The following is a 26,031-nucleotide window of genomic DNA, read 5'->3' as shown; positions in this document are numbered from 1 at the left end:
AAATGAAGCATTTTATAATTGAAATCGGAAGAAGGATAATAACCATGTTTGAGCATGACGCACGTGTTTTTAAATACAATTAATTAATTTAAAAACATAAACATCATCAAAGCACCGACGGCGTCGAAAGTCTATTGGCAAGATACATGGAAGTTTCTGCTGAAGTAAAGAATAAAGGAACAGTTGACTGAATGAAAATCTAAAAGGCTTTTAAAAATAGTTTGTTTTTCTTTTAAAGATGAAGTCGAAATACTTTAAACAAGAAGTGATGAAATATTACAAACCATCCTAATTCAATCGGAAAATCAGAAACACGTATACATGGAGATAAGTATCTTATTTCTGATTTGTTAAACGTTTATTTATGCACTTGTTTGAAATTGGAGAAATATAGTTCCCTCCACAGACATGTCCGTTGTGTTTTAATTGAAACGATGAAGTCAATATTTATCACAAACGTCGAAAAAAGGAAAGTTCTAAAATACAGTATTTTTAACAATTATTAATTCATTTTGCTTAAAATATCACGACTGGTATATTCCATTTCTTTGAAACATTGTTGAGTTTTCATATTTTCAGTATATTCGGTATAATTGTATTGGGTACAGGTACCATGTAATTACCAATTAACTATAGATAGCGCAAGTAGATTGATCATCATCGTCACATGGTAAACCCAGGAATTCAAATAGTGCATGCGTAGTAAATTGTATATATATATGATCAATATATTTGCGTTATTATTGTGTGTGTGTGTGTGTGTGTGTGTGTATATCGTTATGTCACCTCTTTTCGCGATGTATTTTCGATTTCACATCGCTAAATTTTATTACCGAATATACTAAAAATATTAACTTTTATAAAATAATGTAATATACCAGTCATGATATTTTAATCAATATAAACTAATAATTGTAAAAAAGTACGGTATTTTATTATTTTTCTTTTTTCGTCGTTTGTGATTGACGGTCCCTGTAAAGGCCCCTTTTTACTATTTATAATAGGTGGTAATTTACGTTATCATTGCTTCATTATTATTTACGAAACTTAACGACTTTTTCATTCGGAAGCTAAGGTCAAAGTTTTAGTTTTCTTTTTCTTGTTGTGTTTATTACTTCTCATTATAATGTAACTGTCGCTTTCTTTTCATTAAGCAGAAAGGCACACTTCGTCGTTGTTGTTGAGTTCTTGTTGTTGATGTTACAACTACTCAACGCGTTACTAACGCAAAAAATTACCTGCACGCTGTATTTTTGAGCACACGTTATAAAGTGTTTTATCCTTATTTGAAGTATTCAAAGAATTTCAAATACAATGCAACATATTTTGCAGATTTATACCAAAATACTTCTATTTGACACCCTCTCTTGCCACCCTACATCACAAATGTTTACCGTCACAAAGTTTAACGACACTTTAACCCTTAAAAAAACTCGCCATTCTTCTGCAAGAAACAATAACAATTATGTATACGTTAAAACTATTTAGAGTATCGTACCTCATTAATAAATACTTTGAAAAAGTATGTTATCAAAGCATCAAAGACGACGCGATTCACCTTGTTAAAACACATAATTAAGTGTGGAAACAAATAGCTTATAGTATTAGTAACCAATCGTACGGTCTCCTGATACCGATAATTGTTCTGGCATTAAGGAGCACTCATGATGACGTCACACGCATGCGCTCAGAACATTTTGATTCACTTATATTACACTTAAGAAGAAATACAAACACAATCACAGTGAGGGGAAAAGGGGTACAATTGCTTTTCCAAAATCTTACTTCAACAAAAGTAATCCAAATGTATCCATATTCCATACATTTTATTGGATCTCTTCATTTAAATTGCAAAGTGAAGCAGACGGCAGCAAGTTTCATTTATTTAAAAAAATATACTTTTACTGCCTCATTATTCTCAGAAAATGTTTAATAAAAAAATCTTGCATACGAACTTCACGCGCACATCGAGTCAGTTTATTAAAACATTTTCAACTGTGTAAGTTAATATAAATATGTTCAGTGAATTCAATTGTTTAGTTTAGTTAGCCTAATGCCTATAGCAATCGCGAACTTACCATTTTAAGTGTGAAATCTCCATACGAGGTAACCACGCACGTAGTGAATGTTATTTCGGGTGTGTATGGAACGATCGGCTTTGTGTGGTAAAACACGCTGTAAATAAACAATTGTGACATCGATTTAACCGAAATTATATAAATATTTGAAGATAAATCGTTTATTGTTGCATTGCTTGCGTCGATTCGGAAATTATGTTACTCGTTTCCTTAACCGCTCGAGACGCAGTAACCGAAGAATATCTTTTGGAGTGATGACATCTATAGGCTCTCACGAGGATGACGTACGCTCCGACACTTCATTCATGGATTAGGAATTTGGCCGTAACCCAACAAACAATGACAGCACGAGGAAATCGCTCGATATAATTTTTTCAGATTTGACAATAAATTATTCAATGCTTTTAAAGGCTTAAAAGCATTGAATAATTTATTGTCAAATCTGAAAAAATACGAATGTAAACCAAGAGTAGCACTGCAGTTATTTGATGCTTTTGTTTCTCCTATTATTACGTATGGGTGTGAAGTATGGGGGTTTACCAAATCATCACAGTTAGAAAGGCTGCATTTAAAATTTTGCAAAGCTACGCTTGGTGTTAGACAATCTACAGCTAATGTAGCTGTATACGGTGAACTGGGTAGATACCCATTGTATATAAACCGCTATGTACGTATTATAAAATACTGGTTAAAGTTAAAGGATAGTGATAACATTATTACCAAGTCAGTTGTTAAAGATGCTTTGTGCGATGTTAGTATAAATAGAACGAAATGGTTTAGTAAAGTTAAGAACCTTCTTACACGTTACGGTTTTTACTATGTTTGGTGTAGTGACATACCTATAAATACTAACCAGTTTATTTGTACATTTCGGCAAAGGCTAATTGATGAATATTTGCAACAATGGCAAGAAAATGTTACAGATAGTGGAATTTTAACTTTGTATAAAACACTTAACATGTCACATGGATTTGAATCTTATCTAGATCTCATTGTGTCGAGAGATCTCAGAGTTGTATTTACGAAATTACGCATATGTTCCCATAACTTGAGAATACACACTGGTAGATACGAAAAATTAGATAGACATTTACGTATTTGTCAAATCTGCTCTACCAATGAGATCGAGGACGAATTTCATTTGATGTTTAAATGTACAGCATATGCTCATTTAAGACCAATTTATTTAAAACATTATTATAGAAATAGACCTAGTATGTTTAAGTTGATACAACTGTTTAATACAAACAACAAATCAGAATTGTTTATGTTAAGTAAATATATATCTGAAGCTTTTAAAATTCGCAACGTAGCATTGACGGATTTATAACACTGGTCATTGTATACAAGACTCAAGACTATTTATTGAAAGAATACATTACAATAACAGCTAGTTATTTGATTATAAGCTATTTTCGTTCCAACAATACATATTTATTACCATATGAAATTAATCATTGTACCAAATAAGCATGAATATTGTTGTATATAAGTTCATCCTGTTAAATAGATTTGTTAAATAATGACCCATACTTCACTGTATAATCTTGTTGTATTAATTATTATATGTATGCATATATATATATAACACAAAAAACTGTAAAGTTTACGTGAATAAAATATGTTCTGATATAAATATCGCTAGCTGGAATATTGCAGGCTTACGTAAACACATAACAAATCTAGAATTTAAAACTAATTTATCTTCTTTTGATATTATTTGTCTATGTAAAACTTGTGGAAACTGTTGTGATGAATTTAATTCATTATTAGAATCCTACACATGTTTATGAGCATGTAAGAGAGTTAAACCCAAACGCAACAGTGGAGGCATATGCGTTTTTATTTCTAGCCATTTACAGAAGTTAAATATAATCTCACGTATTGATACTCACTTTCATGATTGTGTTGTGTTGTACTGTAAATTTTCTAAATTGTTTAAGTCAAAAGATGTCATTATGTATTACACTTATATCTCTCCAGAAGGGTCATCAATATAAAACCTAACAGATGAGAAGAATGTTATACATCGTATGTTTTCTAACTTAGAACAGCTAAAATTTGCATATCCCGATGCTCTATTTTTCTTATCAGGAGACTTAAATTCTAGAACTAAGATTACTTAGATTTCATACCTTGCGATGATTTATATTATATATTTGGAGACATAGATTATGAAGGCAGTGATTTTGATATAGAGATAATTTAAGAGGAAATAATTTCAAAAATCGTTAGTCAATTTATGCTGTGTGTTTGATGAACATATTCTAAATGGAAGATTCGCGAACGATAAGGAAGGCCATTTCACATGTGTTTCAAACGAAGGGGCAAGTGTTTTAGATTATATGATTGCTTCATAAGAATTATTTTCGAAAACTATTGACTTTAAACTACTTGACCGCTCAGAGTCTGATCATTTTCCAATTTACTGTCGAATAAACTTGGAACGCATACATAACAACCGCAATGAATTTGGTAATAATAAAGAAGTTTCGCGCGTAAATAAATACATATGGCCAGAAAGATTTGCTGATGTCTTTCGCGTTAATATAAATACTCTCTTTAATGAAAATTATAATATAATAATGAATCTCATTACTACAAATATTGAAGCGGCGATTGACACAATTCAATTATGCTACGTGAAACATGTGGATCCGGAATTTTTATGTCAAATGAAATACCTGACATTTTATGCCTCATGTTTGCGGACGATATTGCTAGCTGTGCGGAAACGGCATTTAAGCTTCAACAACAGTTAAACGTTGTTGATCAATTTTGCATTAACACGGGAATGGAGATTAATTTAGATATAACTGAAATTATTGTTTTTAAAAATTGCGGACCTTTAATAAATTACGAGCGCTGGACATATCGGGGTACGAAAATAAATACCACTCCCGCTTATAAATACATGGGAATATTGTTTACACCCAAATTATCGTGGAATGCGGCGCAAGAAAAACTGAGTTCACAAGCTCAAAAAGCAATATTCTCAATTTATATTTATAAAGGGACTCTTGGAAACTTCCCTATTAAAGAACTTTTTTTACTTTTTGATAGCATGGTTAAGCCAATAGTGTGTGATGGCTAACAGATATGGGGATATGAATATGTAAATGACATTGAAACTGTCCAAAATAAAGTTTGTAAACGTATTTTCCATGTAAGAAAAAAATTCTAATACCTGTATCGCCCTTTGCGAATGTGGTCGTTTACCCTTATCTATTACATATTTTGTTAATTGCATTAACAATTGGTGTAGACTGGTAATGATGCCTAATAACAGATTTCCTAAACAATGCTATAATATGTAAATATCAATAGATAACGCCGGGCGTACTTGCTGGGCAACACATGTAAAATCTTTAATATTTAGATATGGTTTCGGTTTCGTCTGGATCTCTCAGGATGTTTGCAACGTAGACTTATTTGTATGTAATTTTCGTCAGCGTATAATTGATTGCGTCACTCAAAATTGGCACAGTGACATTAACAATGCATCTAGAGGTAACCATTATAAAAATTATAAATCTCTTCTGAACACCGAAAGATATTTGCAGTTGGAAATTCCGCTAAAATATCAGATAGCCTTTGCCAAGTTTAGATGCTCCAATCACAAATTAACTATTGAAATTGGTAGGCAGTTGCATATTTCACATAATTTGAGGATTTGTAATTTTTGTTTTAACGAGAAAAATTTATCTATTATTGATTGTGAATACCATGCGTTTTTTCAATGTAGTAAATATGACGTTATCCGTAGAGAATTCCTATATAACTGGTATATAGGTGGAAATACTGTACATGACTTTTATAATCTGATGAGCAAAACAGATAATGATACACTATTGAAATTGTGTTTGTATGTGTATCATCTTTTGAAAAAAATTTAATAAGCTGATACATTTTTTGGTGTAATATTAACACAATATAATATGTTAACATGTCTTAGTATTAAGATGATGTGTTCGCAACTACAAACATGTGTTATATTTTGTATAAAATACTGTGTATTTTGGGCCAACGGCCTTTATTTACTTAATAAACTGAGTTGAGTTTGAGTTATAGTTAATTGATTTTGGCCCTTTTTACAATATCATTAAATGTGATTGTTTACATATTTTTAATGTTTTTAAAGTATATTTGGAAAAAAATCAAAATCGTTTTCCCATCCACGTCTTTAAGAGATATGTTCACAGATTTCTGATTTTTTTCAAATTTAAACAAATAAAATTTCATAAAAATATTAAATATTTTTCAATAGCGTTAACTAATTTTTATAATTAGAAATAAGTTCTAAAAAATCTGATGCTGCCTGGAATCGAACCCATGTCGTCAATCTCCGTAAGCGAGTGGACTACAACTGTGCCCCACAACGTTTCATGATACTTATGTTACGAACCAAATCAACCATAGTAAACGTTATCGATATTGTCTGCCGACATCTAACTGCGATACGTGTTTCTGATTGTCGGCACAATGGCCTATTAGTAATAGGATACCATCGAAATATTACTATGATGTGGCATTTATTTGTTAATCTTAAATACTGACTTAACGCATATTATTAACGCTCATTTAACATAATATAAAGACCAAGCCTTTGGCAATACCGTTTCTTCTTGAAGAAAGATGCAAACATAATGTTTTAAAAGAATAAAAGAACGCTCATTACAATGCTCATTTAAACCAACAATTTCGTTATAGGCAAATGATATTAACTTCGTTTTAAGACATCATTTATTATTGAAAACGCTCACAACACTGTGTTTGAATAAAAATATAAATTTTGTCAAGCGAGATATTTATGTTTATTTGTCAGCGATTAAACAAAAGACAAAAACTCGTAGTGTACTAAGAACTTATGGACAATTGAGTTCAAATTGATATGGTTTAGCCGGAATACAGTTTCAATCACTAATATTACCCTTAAAGAATACGAATTATATTAACAGTAGAATTAAGACGAATTCATTAAGTAACACAAAACCTACCTGCGCACTCCTAATTCTCAATATATTACACTGTTCGATCTTTACCCAGCAGTCTACAAATGTTCAATACAAAGCGAATAGGCAAACGCAGATCTTTATAAAGACTTGTAATATGAGCACTTAGAGATATCATTATGTAGCATTCAAATCTTCAATATCGCCTGACGTCAGCCACACCATTGTTAAATTTCTTTGGGTAGTTTACAATATGGTTTATTCGATATAAGAACATATTTTAATATATCACGCGGTACCGAATAAGGCATTTCAATAACATCATTTACATACCGTAATATAACCAATGATTGAGAAGAACAAAAACTACTTGTTGCGAAATTAATAGTTTTCTATATATTTCCAGTAGTTCTTGTTATTATAACTGTTTAAATTGTCAAATACATACAAGTACCAACTCATGATAAAGGTTACATTTATTGGGACAATGAGGTTATGCCAATTTTATATGTTTTGTCTGAAAGCTTCCGCAATACCCTAAATACGCGATTTTGTTGTTTTTTGTTGATATTATGTTACGAAAATCATTGTAATTTTTTAGTCATATTAACTTATATATGCGTTGGGTCTTTCTATGTATCTCAATAATGCGACTTTCATCTCGATTATCAATTAGCAATATATATTATATACATTTCATAACACGCGCACGTTTGCAAAAAATCTGTAAGATTTAAATCAAACTAAAATTTTGGCGTGCATTTTGAACACGTTTATTCAATCGTTTAGCAGGCATTCCTCACACAGAAAATCGGCGTGAATGTGTTCAAGATATTGGTAAGCTAGTTCCTTTGGTTGCCGTGTTTTAACATTTTAAGCAGAGCTAGTCCTGAAACACCAGTTCAAAATAATAAAACCTGATTAGCTGGGATTTCTCTGAGCATGATACTGTGCTTGACAAATTAGACACAATGAAAACCATACTTTTAACGGACCAAATTAATGTGTAATTATATTAAAATATAGCACCCATACAATTTTGGTATGTAAGTGCCCCATAATTCTAAGATTGTAAAATCAATTTAAAGTGAATAATTTATCTGAAAAGGCAATGACTTCAAAATACAATAGGTTTTAGTATTTAAATATGAGTAAATAATTTTATTTTCAGAGGTCTTGGTTTACACACATAATAAATCATGTGATACTCAATACCTGTAAACAACAAAAAATATGATGTTGTAGTATTGTCATATCTTTGTACATACTTAAGAGAGATTCGTTGTCCTTATAATATAATTCCATTTTTTAAGCCATGTAAATTTATTCGAAGGTTCATTTGTCTTTAATAATATCCAAATTTCCGCATGGCCTAAGAACATCTCACTGATCAGAAAGAAAAATTCTTATTTTAAACATTAATTAAAATAAGATGGAAAGTGATTGATTCACAAAATAAGTGAATTATTCAATTGATTGAGTTTTGACTTGAACGTTTTAAATATGGATTTCAAAAAATCAGTAACCACTTTTTCGGTGTATGGTAATTTTAAATAAGTTTGATAAAAAGAAAAAGACAGGATACGTCTTCATAGCCAAGGAAAGAGATAAACATTTTTTTTTACTGTTATATCAACAAATCATTCCTGATTAAACCGGATAACATGTGTGTGCTGTTCCGGTGCTGCTTCCTAAATGTCAAGTGTTCCTTTCAGTGTATGTATGTGTCCAGGGGTGGCGAAATCTCAAAAAATTATACTTGTCCACGGACAACAATTTAGGAAATTTAACTTGTCCGTTTCTGAACTGCACTTGTCCGTTAAACTTAATGTTTATATAAATTATTAACGAATTTATTGTTATACCTACACATGTACCATTCTAATCAGATAAAATAGTGGCCAGTTTCTTAGAAAACTGATGATGGCAGTCATTGACTCGTTGAATTAATTACACACAACTGTTAACGTTTTGTTTTAGTCTCAAATGAGCATAAGTCAATGTGTAATCCGACAAACACTTCTGAATTTTAATGACAGCCATTTCCATATGCAACGTAACTATCCGGCAATGCTCGAATTGGTATGAAATAACATGAGAGAAAAATGATGCTAGAATTTAGCCAACATTTGGTATGGGAAGGTATAAAACCCGGAAATGTCCGGAAAACCCGGAATTGTTTTAGGTAAAACCCGGAAAAGGTAAAAATGGTTATAAATGCATTATTATTCGTCCGATATGAATTATAATGGTACCGTTGGAAAGAAGAGCCTCCAAAGCTTCTAACGATGTAAACATATTGTATGGCAGGGTCGGGGTCGGTCTGTAAATCGCGGTCAAAGTCGGTCTACTGTTAGTGTTTTTTTTTCGCACACAAAAAATGCCTAATGGAAAACCCGGAAAAGGTAAAAGTGGTTTAGAGGAAACATACAACCATTGAGTAGTTGAATAGTTTAATCAAATTAAGCGTATTCTCTTTTATTGTAGTTTGTTTGAAATTGTCATGCAATTAGGTTAATTAGTGTTTTGCTTTTGAAGTTGTTTTTTTTCTTTTGGCAAAGTGTAATGTTTCGGCGCCCTTAAACCGGGTCTTAACCTCAGGCTATGCGTTGCTTTGCATTGGCCATGTTAATGCGGTGATCCCAGTGTGTGCCGTGTTTTTTGTCTTGTGTCTAATCAAATTGCAATTGGCCACATGCCTAAAATGACCGGCTTTGTTTTGACGATACAATAATTTCCTGCAGATGCAACTTGATATTAACGTTATTTATAATTGATATTGGACTCGAATCTGTTAGTTCATCCATAATACACAATTATTAAACAGCGTACATTCATCAGCATAAATTCGCTAAACGTAATATGAAGCGATGTATCTTATTAGAATTTTCAAACCCTATTGTGTATGTTTCCAAAATAATCGTACATTATGATAGTATGACGATATTTTGTACAATCCTGACAGACGCGTTAACTAATTATATTTGCGTAAACGACTTGTATTGCCCGCTTTTCGTTATTATTGATGAAAACACTGAGCTTCATATCACGTTCAGTTATCTCTAGCGCCACCTCTGTTCGAGTTGTATTATTTATTGAGTCAACTATACTTCCAAGATGGTACTTGTAACCGATAGTAAAAAAGAAGATAAGTAAGTTTATATGTCTTCGACGATATCACAAGTCCCTTAAATGTAACATATAGACCCATCGGGTCGGGTGCAAAGCATATTTGAATATATATTAATATGATGTTTTGTTAAATTGCACATGTCACGATAATAAACAACTTACTTACTTACTTACTTACTTACTGTAACATGTGGAAAACAGCAATTAAGATTAAAGAAACCTCAGCTAATGTAATTTACGTCATGCACAACACGTGTAAAACATTGCCCAATTACCGGGGTCTTTGTGCCGATGTCGTTTGAACCGATAACGAACACAACAACCTGTGATGATGGTTTAATGTACAATGAACAGGATTTGATGTGAATAAAAGATAATATATCCCTTTTCCGTATTTACAAGAGAAATTGAGAAATATTAGTTTCAGTCTCGTGAAAATGTGACATTTTATGTCGTGGGGACAAAGCAGGATGAAGATCCTTATCGCGCATGCATACCACCGCTTTAGTTTTACATGAACTTGTTGGGGTTATCACAGGGGAGGAGCGGAGGCGGGCACAAATCTTGACCAAAGCGTGACCAAACGATCGTTAGTTGGGCATATATAACGTTATATATAAGTGACACGAGTGTGGTGCTTTATGAAAATTTCGGTTTGGGGGACTCTAAAAATGTATTTGAAAATCTTAACAAGTATTATCAAAGTACGGAATCCGTATAGTGCCATTAATAATCTCGTCCTCATTTCATTACGGGCGATAGAACAAATTATATCAAGACACATGATCGTTATAATGACGTTTCTATGGTGTTTATGTTTTTTTTCAATAACAAATATGTGTCACTATGAGTTGTGTATTGGCTGCAGCGAATCTACCGTGTATCTCATTTCTGGAGAAGATCCTATCAGCAGCTAGGCCAGTGTTGACCAATTCCCAATGAATTAACTAATAAGAATCTTGTGTGTTCATTTTTGATACAGTGTATTCATGGCTCAAATCTCATTATTGCTGGTATGACACACCGTACATTGTACGACTAAACAATGCAAATGAAAATAAATCCAGAAACAGAAACTTAAGTGACATGGCGAGATGATACGGATTACACTGTACATAGTTTAATATAAGTATTTACAAATATACGCAATCGATCTTTAAAAAAAAAAACAAGTTTTTTTTAAATTCCGTAGTATTGTTCTGATATTCTAGATGTGTTTAGAAGATCATCATATTTGCCAAACATTTACAGGGATATTTTTATGATATAATAGAATAACATTATCACTTACAAGCGGGTGTTTAAATTTCCTCGATCAAAATTACATTCTCAACCTTATTCAACATATAAATTATTGTGTTCTTTATTAATTAGGAAACATACATGCATTCCAAAATGAAAACTTTATTTTTAATGTACATTCTGTTTTTGACGGTAATAGCGTTTTACTGCGACAGTGAATTGTTAGCATGAATTAGCTTTACACATAAGTATATAGCCTCTGTATGGGGGAATTAGGTAGAGTCCGACAGATTCCTGTACAATTTAGGTTAATAGAGGCAAATATTAAAAGGGCCAGACTTTCCTAAATAATAGGCAATATATAACTTCCGGCATTAACGTACAACTGCATGTCGCCCTGAAGAATGTCCACGAGTATAAATGAAAATCCATTGAAATTATAAGAGGAGATGCGTTCACAAGAAATTATTCTTATACTTAGTATATTGAAAAAATAATCCAAGGGTCATTATTTCAGTTTAACGGTAAGCGATATTTAAATTTCCGAATAAAAGACGGGAGAGCTTATGTCCGCCCCTATAAAATTGACAGGAGGGTTTTTATCCGGATGCCTTATATCCCTATTATATGCATGTAAAGTGATAATGTCGAAAGAAAAGCGTGTTGCACGAAAATCGACTTTAAATACTCCAAACTAAATTTTAGGGTCGGGAAGAAAAAAACGTAGGGTCGGGTTACCGGAAACAATTTTACGCTTTAAAACTGTACCTTTAAAACAGAAAATGTCATAATTTGGCAGGGAAATCAAACAACTTATACCAACCTACAGCGCACATCTGATATTGAAAAAATACTTTTGCATATTTTAGGAACGTCATAAATTTTTCTTCACAACGATATTATTTTAATTCAAGTCGGTAGAAAATATTGCTTTTATAATTACTTTTATCTTTTCCGAATTTTACGCAAAACATAATTAGGCATTAGAAATCATAAAACTTTACCAACTTTGGACGCTAACAAGAGTGCTAATTTGATATTGTAAAACATTATTGTTGAATGTTTTACAAACCTTAGAGGGCCTCTCTACTAGGATACCATTATAATTAATCTGGAAAAAATAATATAGCTTTTATAATCACTTAAACATAGGTTTTCCTTAAATGTCGGTATCTCTGGTTTTTTTTTGTTTTATATATTGTGAAATGCGCATTTTTGAGCTTAATCGTTTGATATAATTATCATGACGCTATGCTAAAAAATTAAAATTTTATTAAGAAAACATGTACATCACATGCGCAATTTTCTGGATGGGCGGACTTTTTGACGTTACGTCATAGCATATTTTCGTAATAACATGAATATAATATTGACACATCATTTAAATGTTATTAACCTATACAATTACAGCTATTAATGTAACACTTGATCAATATTAAATTTCGTATTTTGCATGGTTTGTTTTCGAATACACGTTTAAAAACAACAAATAAAATAAGTTGTAAATAAAATTTGTTTAACACAAGACACATACATACCATATCTCCAGGTTAATTTCAAAACTGTGATGACTGCCATTACTACGAAAGTACAAGTTTTTAAATGAAATAACGAAATAAATCCTGAACTTCTTCCATTTAGCTTTTGTTTTGACATTGTTATTATCTTATATTTATTCAAACCAAGTTATACATGAACAGCCCATTCGTCTTTAAATACTACTTGTATGTATACGCTGCCCTGTATCTTTTTGAGCAACCGTATTTAAAAGTATTTTATTAAAATAATAGACTTGCAAAACCAGCATAGTTGTTGATAACCTGTCATCAGGCTAACGGAGTTCACATTTTGCAAATGCATTTTGTGTTTTGACCTTTTTGGTCAGTCATCCTGGTTATTCACAATATTATGAGGCGTTTATGACACAAAGGTTGCATTATATCAAACCATTCAGAACAGTAGTATTATGTTATAACGTATTGGGTTGTTGGTTACATGGTTAACACGTACTACAGTATTTTTAAAATGGTATCAACGCCATTGATAAGAAATGAAGCATTAGGAAGACTAGCAAGCACTGATTAACAAAGTATAAAAATGAAGTGTCTTGAAACATTACACGTGTTTATATTTGCGTACACAACCGGATTTATAAGCGGAATAGTGTGAGTAAAACACTATATATTGCTGACATAATTATTTTGTTTACCAAATATCTCCGCTCAATATTTACGCCATTGCTTTCGGATTGGCCAAACGCGTCCAATTGTGTCGTATCATATGATCAATTGTTCAAGTTATCTTCTTTGTGAGGGAAAACTTTTTCTTCCGGTCTTTACATCCATGTCAGTTGGATTTGAATGAATTTTCTTCCTGTCCAATTGTGTCGTATCATATGATCAATTGTTCAAGTTTTCTTCTTTGTCAGAGAAAACTATTTTTTCCTGTTTACGTGTTATTTGGTGTTTTATCTCAACATAATATTCCGGTCTTTACATCCATGTCAGTTGAATTTGAATGAAATTTCTTCCTGTCTTTTTTAGTTTCGGGTTTGAATTATAAAATTGGAAAACCAATCAAGCACACGCGAGTGAGTTGTACTTCAGGAAGAAGTGTGATTTTGCTTTAAATGTATAATATTGCTTCATAAGCTCACCTGAAAATACGTCATGATGTTATAAGTCAGTCGTAATTGTATGTAGTGAGTTCTACCATTACACTCGGTTAAAACCTTAGCGGAGTTTTAAAACAGTATTTCAATATTTATTTTTCATTTTTGCAGATGAAATAAGCCAGGAAATGTAATCTTCAAATTATACATTATATATATACATAATGACTATTTTACCGTCTTTGTTCAACTTTAATATAAATTGTAGTTGATTCAAACGGAACACTTCACCCAATCAACGGAACTGTACGTAATCCAACTAGGCTTTCGGCTTTTCACGTCCCAACGTCCCGACGTTTGTGAGTCTAGAAATTTAGTTAGGTAGGAGCGATGTGACACACTCTGGGTTTTCCGGACATTTCCGGGTTTTATACCTCCCCTTTGTTATTAATAATGCATTTTCAAGTTTAAGACGAACGTTCAACATTTAGGTACGGAATGAACGAGCAAACCAGTCTGTACACTGCCTATTAAACAGACGGGCCGAATGTTGAAAATGCAGCATGCTAGCCTCCTGGTCTCTTATCATGCTGATAGAATAAGCGAGACCACTGTGCAGGAGAGTGTCCATATTTTAGCTTGATTGCTCCGCAAATAGCACTGACAATTTTATCGGGTGTCAACATCCGGTTTTGTAAAACTTAATAACGGCTTTTATACAATCTATTTTTTGTATTTCTCAACCCGACTGGTTGTCCACGGACAACTTAATTGAAAAAAATCAGTTGCCCAGACAAGCAAATATACGACTCGGGCAACTCGGACATTTGATTTCGCCACCCCTGATTATATTACAAGAACTAATCTAACGTTGAAACTTTGGCGATTGCTATATGAAAAACTGATTGCATATTGGTTAACTTGATTTTAAGAAATATTCGTTGATTTTGAGTGTAAACGTGGCTTTAAACGTTAAGAAAATTTCTTTTAAAAAAGGCGCAAATTAATGCAACAATTCTGCAACGTTAATAAAATAGCTGTTTTAATTTGAGTTTCTGTCGCAAAAAAAAATATTGTATACAATTTTCATATCAAATGACCAATTAGAACTTATTTGGAATGCCGTTAAATATACGAAAGTACAAACGCCCAATCGCAGACCACATATTCTTAGATTGTTATTGTAAGGGCTGTGTCGATATAAATTATATAGCATTTATATTAATATGTCAAACTTCGTTGACAAACTTTGATGAGTATCGTATTATTTACATAGCATACACCTATACTTGGCTTTATTTGTCGAATCATCTGTGATGTAACAGTTTTAAGATACTTAAACCCTCTTTGTATAAAACTGAGACAATGACAAACCAAATTAGCTGGTTCTTATCAAAACATTGATAATTTTGTTTCATTAAAAATACAACTTATGAAATTTAAAGTTAAAAAATGAAGAGTTAATTAAACAGTGTACTTACCTTAAACAGGAATAATAATTTCTTTCTCAAGGATTAATATAAATACTCGTAATCGACCTACACACTCGTTGGTCACAAACCAAATGCGCAGTGTGCACCAAACCACGTACCATCAACACTTGATCAGTCTACTTTTTACTGATTGGTCAGGTAGACTTTCCTCTTTTAGAGAAATTACGAACGTATCCAGGGTGCAGCATCAGCGGGGGTTTTCCGGGATTTACACACCGGCTGGACAGACTGTAAACACACTGTTAATAACTGAATGTTTGCAAATAGCTAAAGCTAGTGCATACAATTCAGTTTTACTTGCCGTTTAATTGTGAACCCCACAAATTCAAGTGATCCAGCACCCTGATCGGGTTACAGCTTCGCTATATTAAAATTGCATAAACGCTACAGTAATACACTTAATAATTGTCTCACTATCGGTTAATCTGATATAACAGTTAAACGAGCAACGCCTTGTGTATATTTCAATGTACTTGCAATAATTTTTAAAGCATATCCAATGCATGAAGCTGTATTTTTTAAATGGCTGAAACGATCAATTAAGGTGTTTACCTTCCGATATGACAATTATACATTATGTGAGTTTTATTGTTCATGAAACTATCCAATTGAAAAGTTCGTGTATGCATTAGTATATTTCATTATTGTTTCATCCCATTATTATTTATCAGATCACTATCATAAACATAAGTATATATAGAGCAATCGTCATGTTTGTTTTTAACAAGGGATTTCATGCGTTTATAATGTGCACACATTCTCGAAATTGAACCTTAAAATGCGGGCATAAATATTGACCACATATTTTCATTTAAAAGAGACAACATATACTTTTGACTCATTCAGAAGTCTACACAAATTATTCATATCGTTTTTGAACGATTTCTGACGCGTTAGTTATTGCAAATGTACAAATACATATGATTTATTAAGCACACAAGTGAAAATGTTACAACCTTGTTGTATATGTTTACCATAAGTGAATACTTATCCGTTGAGTGTCTTTGCTTAAATTATATGCCGAAATGTGATCTTATCATGGGGTGAAATAAAAAAGATCTTCAAGGGATCACCATATAATGGCAAAATATGTTTTTAAGGTACACCCTTATTGCAGAACATATAGGCGATACTTCATAAAAAAAAACTGTATATTGCAATGCCATTATACATAAATATATGTTACTTTTTTATGTCACTTGCGAATCGTTTAAAAATTTGTATTTTAAAATTTTAAACGCTGATGTAAAAATGGTTTATTGAAACTTTCACCTGGTATTCACGTATTTTAATACATCATTTATGAAACATTTAAATCATTTTAGCGTGAAAATTGCTTGTCAGATAAGCCATCGAATCATGGATGAAATGGAACACATTTTCTAAGTGTAAATAAAAATATGACTACTTTGTTCATTTTTCAAATTTTGACGACATCTGGTGTTTCATAATTGAGCAAATATGCTAAACGGAAGTGTTGCGTTAGAAATGCCTTTCAATGTATAACCTTTTAATGAAACTTTTAGATTTTTACGTTTGAGACTCAAACAACCTAAATTTAAGTGAAAAGAAACTGTCATAATAGTTTGAATATATCGAATACAAGAAAATATTTGACTTAAAGAATAAATGACAGTATCAATGATGAACACTGTTTAAAAGTGCAAACATAAGTCTTGTATGGATACATTTGAGATCATCATTGAATGTTAAAGGCCCTATAAAGGTGACGATCCGTAATTATTTACCGATTTTTAAATATTGTTTTCATTATTTTATTTATAATGGTTATCAAAAAACAACATATATATACTATTTGACATTACAATAAACAAATGAACAATGCAACTTGTTTTGAGCTCAAGATACAGTGTCCTCCAAATCAATTGTGTTTACAAACAAGCAGTTTATTTACATTGCTGTTTACTCGCGAAAGCGAAAGTGAAAGTGACTCAGGTCACCAAAAATATATCGTTGATTTTCAACGTTTTATGGTATCACTAACAAAGTAGGTCTCTTCTAAATGGTTAAAACGTTTGTAGTGATATAATAAGCTACTTTGTGCTGGTATAAGTTGTTTAAAATAGAATCAGAATTAAATAATTGTCTTTCGGATATTTTAAGCATACGTCACTGCTTTGAGGCTACGCAACACGTTAGTTGCAAAGTTCTAAACATTTGTTCCAATTATGAAACGGGTATATCTTCCATAATTCTTGACAACGTTGCACGTAAGCTGTGTTATGTGCATTTTTTATGCAAGAGTAACTGAACTCCGGTAAAAAATTAGACCAGTTTATATGAATAATAATTGGATTCGTCACCTTTACAGTACAGCTCACGCAAAACCAACAAATTCCGCGATCCACGGAGTTTGACGACATCAATTGTTCGCCGAGTCGCCGTATATGTTCGCCGAGACACGCCGCGGCACGCCTCGGCATAATGCCGAGGAAATTGTTGGTGATATAACGCTGAGTCACTCGGCGAACAATCTTATAAGCAATAATTTACCTGGGATAGAAACTGATTACAAGTTCCGAAATCATGATGTTTATTAAATGTAGATAAACTAAGTTCGGACAATTCCTCTTAATAAAATATAATTTAAACACACTGTATCGTTACCGTTACGCTGTTTCAGTTCCTTCATTACTGAAACAATTAGTGTATTGTATACTGACTGCAGCTTCTTGGGAAAACAGGGCTTAATGCATATGCATAAATTGTCAACCCAGTACCAGAGACTGTCTTTAAAAGAAAACCACCATAAAATCAGAAAGTGTCGTCCTTGATTAGCTTGTGCGAACTGCACTGGCTAATCAGTGTGCACAGGACACCACTTATTGGACATACATAAGGCCCCGTTTTCCCTGAACGCAGCCAATATGTACATATTTCAATGACAAACTGGCCAATGTCGTCGCACAGGCTGTTAAACACTATTGATTACAAACACACACTCACTGTATGCAGTGTACCAGTGGTGAAGCATAAACAGGCTAATCAGTGTGCACAAGCAGATGCGGTGGTCATCGTTCTTAGGGTAGTTAAGAGCAGACCGACTTGCAAAACTAGCTCTTAACCTTAATTGTTCGCAAGCGAACAACTAACAAGAGATGTGTTTGTCAGAAACACAATGTCCCCTTCTGCGCCGCTTTGAAGCCATATATTTGATCTTTGACCTTGAAGGATGACCTTGACCTTTGACCACACAAAATGTGCAGCTCCATGAGATACACATGCATGCCAAATATCAAGTTTCTATCTTCAATATTGCAAAAGTTATGACCAATGATAAAGTGTTCGGACGGACGGACGGACTGACGGACGGACAGACAGACATACAGACGGACGGCTTGACGGACAGTTCAAAAACTACATGCCACTCTTCGGGGGCATAAAAAAACACGTACGTATGCCAAATACTGCTGTTCACAGAACATTATTGTATTTCAGCTAATGGAACCACATAATTATATCTCAGACACGTGACGTATCAAATGCAAATGATGATGATGATGATGAAAATTACGACGACGACCACGACGCTGCCGCCGCCTCGCCACCGCCGCCGATGCTGCTGCTGCTGCTGCTGCTGCTGCTGCTGCTGATGATGATGATGCTGCTGATTATGTTCAATATCACGACCGCATTTGAACATAGATGTAGAAGTGGACCCCTAATCATTAGAACTGACGTGTATACATGTACATCGAACAAGCATAATAGGCTTCAATTTAAACGAGTGTTCTGATTAAAAATAAGTAGCTTTTCTTCACATGGACTGGGTATTAAAGATAAAGACCGCAGGAGCACATCGGCAATCAAAATAGCGCTATTTCTGTACCCCGCAAATTCATGTGTTGAACATAACGTTAAGAAAATAAGAACACTGTCATTACATTATTCTTACAAAATTCCTTGCGTGTAATGAATTACCAAAAGGTTGTAATCGTAACACCATTATACGTTTGCCTTACATATACGTATCGAAAGCAATGATACGTGAAGTTTTCAGTGGTAAACCTTTATCATGATTTTTTGGCAAAATATGCATTGAAAAAATTGGCATTTATACCTGCTCTTACTGCCACACTTAAAATGATCGCATTACCAAAAAGCTTTAAAATTACGACGAAAATGATCATCTGAACACTATTTTAGACTTAAATAATCAATTTACATAATCGCGCCTGTAACTTAAGAAGCCTCTCCAAGCAAATATTCAGCAATCAATACAACCATGACCTACTTAAATACAATGGCTGTTTATACAAGTTAACATGTAATATAATGTGATTCACATAACTACTGAAAACCACACTATGGCGCATAGGCGTTTGCAAGTAACAGGATTAAAGATCAAACTACAATGTAAAGCGTGTTGTTCATGAATGTTCCTTATTCTTGATCATACAAATAGTTGTCTGAAAAGGCCTGATGTATAATACAATGCATATTGCAAAACATTTACAATGGCAGGAAAATAATATGATCGGAAGAAACACGTATTAAATATCCTTGCATAATGACACATCGGACCACCATGACATGCACCTGTTTGTTCTTAAGTGTTAATACTCTCTTGTTTAGTCGTTGGAAATTCTACACATTCGATACTTATCTTCCTGTTGTCATGGACAATTAAGAAACTATACTCAGCCTGCTGGTATGCAAAATATATTAATGTAGAGCAGGCTTGGCTCGGATATTGATTTTATCAGACCGCCATTCCCGGGCGTTGTATCAGATTGCAAAGATACAATACGTTTTCAAATGTTTGTTTGCAAACTCAGGGCGCACTGTCATGTTTTCAGCGCTAACATGCACGTAGGCCATGCCTAAGTACGGTATACTTTCCCACAATGAAATTGAGGCCTTGACCTAAATTATTGCATTTTTAAAAGGGTTTTAACATGCGATTTAGTTGCAGTTTCATAACATGTAACCGCTGCGTGCTGTAAACATTACGCTTGTAATATGATCCGCGGGAAAAAAAACTAGGCCTGTTAAAGGGAGCTTACACATTTGAATGAAATAAGAAAACGAATGAGGTGTATTGCCAATATATGAAGGTGTGTCCCCCATTTATATGTGGTACTATATTTTAGTGCTTTATTATTCACATATCCATAATACTTATAATGAGTTTATGGAAAAGACGATTATATAAAGTACAACACGGTAGATAATAAGACGAGACTTAATGTCATTTGCAGTACATAGGATATACACTTTTTTATTAAAAAAACAAACATAATAAAATGCAACATGAATTCAAAACCATAAATATATATAATAAAAATATGTTATGTGTTTCTATTATACAATTAATCGATTTTATGATGCTTGTTTCAAACAGAAAATGATAACTGATCGCACTTAATAAAATAACTCATCATATTACGTGTATATCCCAGTAAACCATGTCTCGTAGGAAAAGAATATAAATACACATCTAAAAACTTTAAGTGTATTATCAATAACGTAAATAATGGCCAGCTTGTAGGGGAATTTTCTTTTGTTTATTTAAGAGTGTGCAAATCTAGTATCAGTTTAACGATTGGTATGTCCAGGTCCTAAAATTGGAATAACAAATATATATTAAGCATTTGTGTTACACACGGAAGTTTTATACATAAAAGTAGTTAATAAGATATCAGCTATGTCTGCCCGACTTAAGTTATTCATTGAAAATAATTGGCATTGCAAATATGTTCTTCCCATTACACAAAATCTTAAAACAGCAAGCCCAAAAATTAAAGGACGTACTTGCAAACCTATATTATCATATACAAAAACAAGCTTTGCAGGGGTATCGATTGCAACAGACCGGGATTTTCCAAAGCCGTATCAGATTTCACAAGTACAATTTAAACTTATGAGGTGTTCGCCATGGGTCTTATAAATATTGGGTGTATTAACATAAACGAAATATCAAGCGCACAAGCCCTCCCGTTCATCATGTTTAAGGTACACGATCTTCAACAATAGACAAATACATACTAGTAATACATGCCATGGCCAAAACGTCCCAACAATATATACCAGAGTGCAAGCTTCATTTTTATATTATAACGGGTATTTGAACATAACATACATACTTTGGATTTTTTTACACGTTTAAGATTTATAAAAAATATGTTATGTGAAAGGTTTAATAATCGTACGGTCAAATAAAACATTATATCAAATCGCTGAAGGCACTGAAGTTGTTCGCTATTGCATAATCTTAGTTTTCAAAATTATGTTATAGCTTTTTATACCGCAAGTTTGAAATGCACACAACCCATTCACATTTATAAAGAGTGTGTCGCAAAGCACAGGTTTAGATGTGGGTGCACTGTTTATCCTCATATTAATGTTATAGAGATAACTTAGACAAAGCAACAACAATATGTCTCTCTTTTTTCGCAGAAGGTTGCTGCACTGGCAGCCATCTTAAGAATTTTGGTTGCCTTGCTAAAAGATAACAAGCCTAGAATCATGTACATGTTGTGAAATGTGTATCTAATACTTCATTCATTTTCTTTAAATTATTGAGCAACAATTTTGCCGACATGACAGACTTTTAATGCATCATGTGAGCCGGAATTGAATGATTACCTATGTCTAATTAATCCACAGTAGCAAATGTGTATTCTACGTTTAATTGGATTTTTTTAAAGCTTTGAAAAAGCTAGTTGCCCTGATGTTTAGCCTAACTGTATCCAACTTTTGAAATTGAATTTGCTGGGCTGAAATCTACTGGCCCCAGGCTAACAGGCAACCAAAAATCATGTAAGTTATTCATGATATAATATCTGACAGTGTATTGAACTCATTCAATTTGCAAGTCTGAAGACATTAAAGGGACCTTTTCACATTTTGGTAAATTGACAAAATTAAAAGATTTAATAATTTTGAGAGTTCTGTTGCTGTCTTTATATTTTTTCATACTATGAGGATTGCTTATATAGAGTATAAAATACATCTATCATTTTATGAGCACGGATGGTCGAGCGGTCTGAACGATAGACTTTTATTCCAGGGGTCAGTGGTTCGAGACCACTTGAGGGTTACTTTTTTGGTTCTTTATTTTTGTTCTTGTTTTTTAATGGAGCTTTTAAGATCCAATGTTTACATTTATTATTATTAAGCATTTAATGACAAACTGTAAAAAAGTCCCTTTTAGATGTTTACTAAAATGCCACAAGGTAAAAAAGTAGAACTCATTGGTTGTGTATTTGCTTTAAAAGTGATTTTGTTTATTTGCCTTGTTAGCGAGGTTACTTTGAAGTTATTATCACTTTTATCCTTTTTTTCAAATCATTAATAATAAGATAATTCATGCTTCATTTTGAGAAAACAGGGCTTAATGCATATGCATTAATTGTCATCCCAGTACCAGAGACTGTCTTTTAACGAAAAACCCCATAAATCAGAAAGTTTCGTCCATGATTATCTTGTGTGCTTTGCACAGGCTAATCAGTGTGCAAAGGACACCACTTATTTGACATGCATTAAGTCCCGTTTTCCCTGAAAGCAGCAAATATGTACAGATTTCAATGATAAACTGGCCAATGTCGTCGCACAAGCTGTTGAACACTTTCGATTACATACAAACACTAACTCTTACTGTCTGCAGTGTACCAGTGGTGAAGTATAAACTGGCTAATCAGTGTGCACAGGCAGATGCGGTGGTCATCGTTCTTAGCGTAGTTAAGAGCAGACCGACTTGAAAAACTTGCTCTTAACCTTAGTTCTTTGCAAGCGAACAACTTAATATATCAGGGTATTATTGTATCTGTTTTTAATATTCGTTAATTTGAACATTATTTAACATTTGTTATAATTCATACAAGATTTGTAAATATTTCGTTTCGGCGAATCGCCGCGTATTAAACTCGGCGTGATAAGGCGGATCGATGCCGTGGCAGAAACAGACGCGGCGTCACTCCGCGAATTATCGCCGAGTGCTCCGGCGGCATGCCGAGTGAATACTCGTTGTGGATGCGGAGAAACTTCGAAAACAAAACAATCTGTCCGCGGCATAGCCGCGGACTTTGTTGATTTTGCGTGAGCTGTACTGTATATGGCGTTTAATAATAAAGCTCATTGGTGTATATTAATTGTGAATAATATTAGTGAAAAGTTATCGAAAGTCATAGAATAAGGAACTGTCATGGTAATACTTGGATGAAAAGGTCAATGCCAAACGTTTACGAAGAACCAAATACTCATTAGCACATTAAATTAATGCGTGCATGTATAAAGTCCTTTCTGAATTTAATAGTCCGATTATGCTGTTGACATGTCTTAAACGGGTGGTCGTTCGGGAGCAGCTGCGCAATGCATCAGCTACTAAACCCATAATCAAATTATTGCCGAATACAGCTCACTTTCCTTTTGAACGGCTTTACAACCAACGTCAGAAATCAAGCACAAATGACAAGGCCTCCGTGTATTTCGTAATAACCAGTAAACCGAACGTGGTATCCGATATTACTACCTACATTTAAAGAAAGGTGTGTATGGGCATTAAATTAAAGTATTATATTAATATGTTGAAGATCTTTACTGACTGAGTCTATAAAATGACTAGCTATATGAAAATGTTTCAGGTCATTTTTTATGTAAATAGCGAATATCATTCCTGCATGAAAATGTGCGACGGTTATACGTGAATGTAACTGTTGTCGGTCATAATAGTATGAACATTCGTATAAGTGTAACACGTTTGTCTGGTAGTTAAGCTTGAGATTGTGTATTGGAATAATAAGTAAGCATAGCTGTTCATACTACCTATGACTGAAACATCCACGTGAAATGTCATAATATTCGCATTAATTCGAAGAACAAAAACCATCACAAATAATCCCCCGACGTTGATGTAATCAGATTCGTCGGTATTCAAACAATACAGGTGTAATATTAAGATGGAAACGCCTTTACCTGAAGAGGTGTACCGAATAATTCAGTGACCTCTATAACTAACCTCTTCTTCAAAACCCCAGTCTCGTTTTGCACGATTCAGAGCCAGAATCCGTCCGTCCATAAGGAAGACGCGGAGGAGGCAGTGTCTTAAGGCAGGGATATCTCTGGGAATGGATAGCATTCCTGTGAAGCTGATAAGGCAAGGATGGGAGGCAACGACTGCAGCAATGACGGTACTATGTCGTATATCTTTTAGAAGAAGAGGAGCCTCGAGGAATGGACCAAGTATCTGGTCATGTTCCTACCGACAAAGGGCAACCACAAGATGTACTAGAACTACCGAACCATCAGCCTTATTATCCATATCATTAAAGACAAGCTTCGAATCATTGTTAACCGATTGAACAGTAAAGCCAAGGAACTGCTGGCGGAAAAGGAAGCTGGATTTAGAGTGGTCAGAGCACATTTGAAAAGATTGACAACTGCAGGGTTATTATATACAAACACCTACATTACCAGCTCATTCACAACTTCATCGATTCTAATATATCGTCCGACCGCGAGTAGCATGATGGCCTTTTGAATGCTTTGATAAGTTTCAAAATTGACAAAGGGCAGGTGCAAGTCATCCAATAACTGTAAGGCAACACAAGAGGCGCAGTACTGCTTAATGGACAGATGAGTTTCTTTTTTAGGATTTCAGCGGGCGTCTGCCAGAGATTTCTGCCAACATTGACCGCGTGGGTGGCCCCAGCAGTGAAATCCAATACCTGGCTTCAAGAGCCGAAATTAACGGTAATGAGGTTCTGATTATACTCCTTTAATTGACGTTTCGGCATAATGCCTTTATCAAAACAATGGAAATTAAATGTTAACTACATTTTTACGTCTTTTGACTGCACAATTTAAATAACAAAGAAAAATGTTTTTAAACATCAATATAATAGGTAATGAGGTTATCATGGAAAACCCGAAGACTTTGATGATGAGCACAAACTACACCAGTGCAGACGTTACCGTGAACGGCGATAATCTGAAGAGGTGACCAGCTTCAAGTACGTGGGTGAAATCCTTTCCAAAGATGACACCCGAACCGCTTAGAACCGAATAAGTATTGCCATGGCAATCGCAGCGATGGCCAGGCTGAGCAGGAGTTAGAAATGCAGACCCATCAAGTTCCCCCTCAAGTACAGGCTTAAGAAGTCCCTCGTAGTCTTCATCCTACTGCACGGCTGCAAGACATAGACGCTTCACGCGGGTACATAACGCAGGATACTAGCCAAACTCAAATATCTCCGAAGACTGCTCCTCATCACCTACATGAAGCACACGACCAACGTTTCCAGATCATGACAGTAGCAATTATTTGCCCACAAGATCTTATCCTGGCATCCATCAAACGTTAAAAGCTGGCTTGGTTTGGACATGTCACCAGGCACGACTCACCAGGCAATACTGTTCTCTAAGACACGCTAAAGGGTGGTCGCCGTCGAGATCATCAGAGGCAAAGCTGGATGAACAATTTAAAAGAGTGGAAGTCCATCCCCATGGTTGAGCTACTCACAGCAATCCACAACCGACCTGACTTGCGGAGTATATCTATG

At 33.8% G+C, this 26,031-nt stretch overlaps 1 protein-coding gene across 1 annotated transcript in view; it reads right to left on the bottom strand.

The window, feature by feature from the left end:
- The window catches only part of LOC127839808 (uncharacterized), a 47,316-nt gene that overhangs the window by 18,943 nt on the left and 2,342 nt on the right, over positions 1–26,031 (bottom strand). The window contains exon 2 of the mRNA XM_052368195.1: positions 24,489–24,728. Coding sequence (XP_052224155.1) covers positions 24,489–24,728 — 240 coding nt within the window. The remainder of the gene's footprint in view (positions 1–24,488; positions 24,729–26,031) is intronic.

This window comes from Dreissena polymorpha, chromosome 7, assembly GCF_020536995.1.
Source record: "Dreissena polymorpha isolate Duluth1 chromosome 7, UMN_Dpol_1.0, whole genome shotgun sequence".
Lineage (NCBI taxonomy): Eukaryota > Metazoa > Mollusca > Bivalvia > Myida > Dreissenidae > Dreissena > Dreissena polymorpha.
The sequence above is the reverse complement of the archived record's forward strand: the minus strand, read 5'-3'. Positions and strand labels throughout refer to the sequence as shown.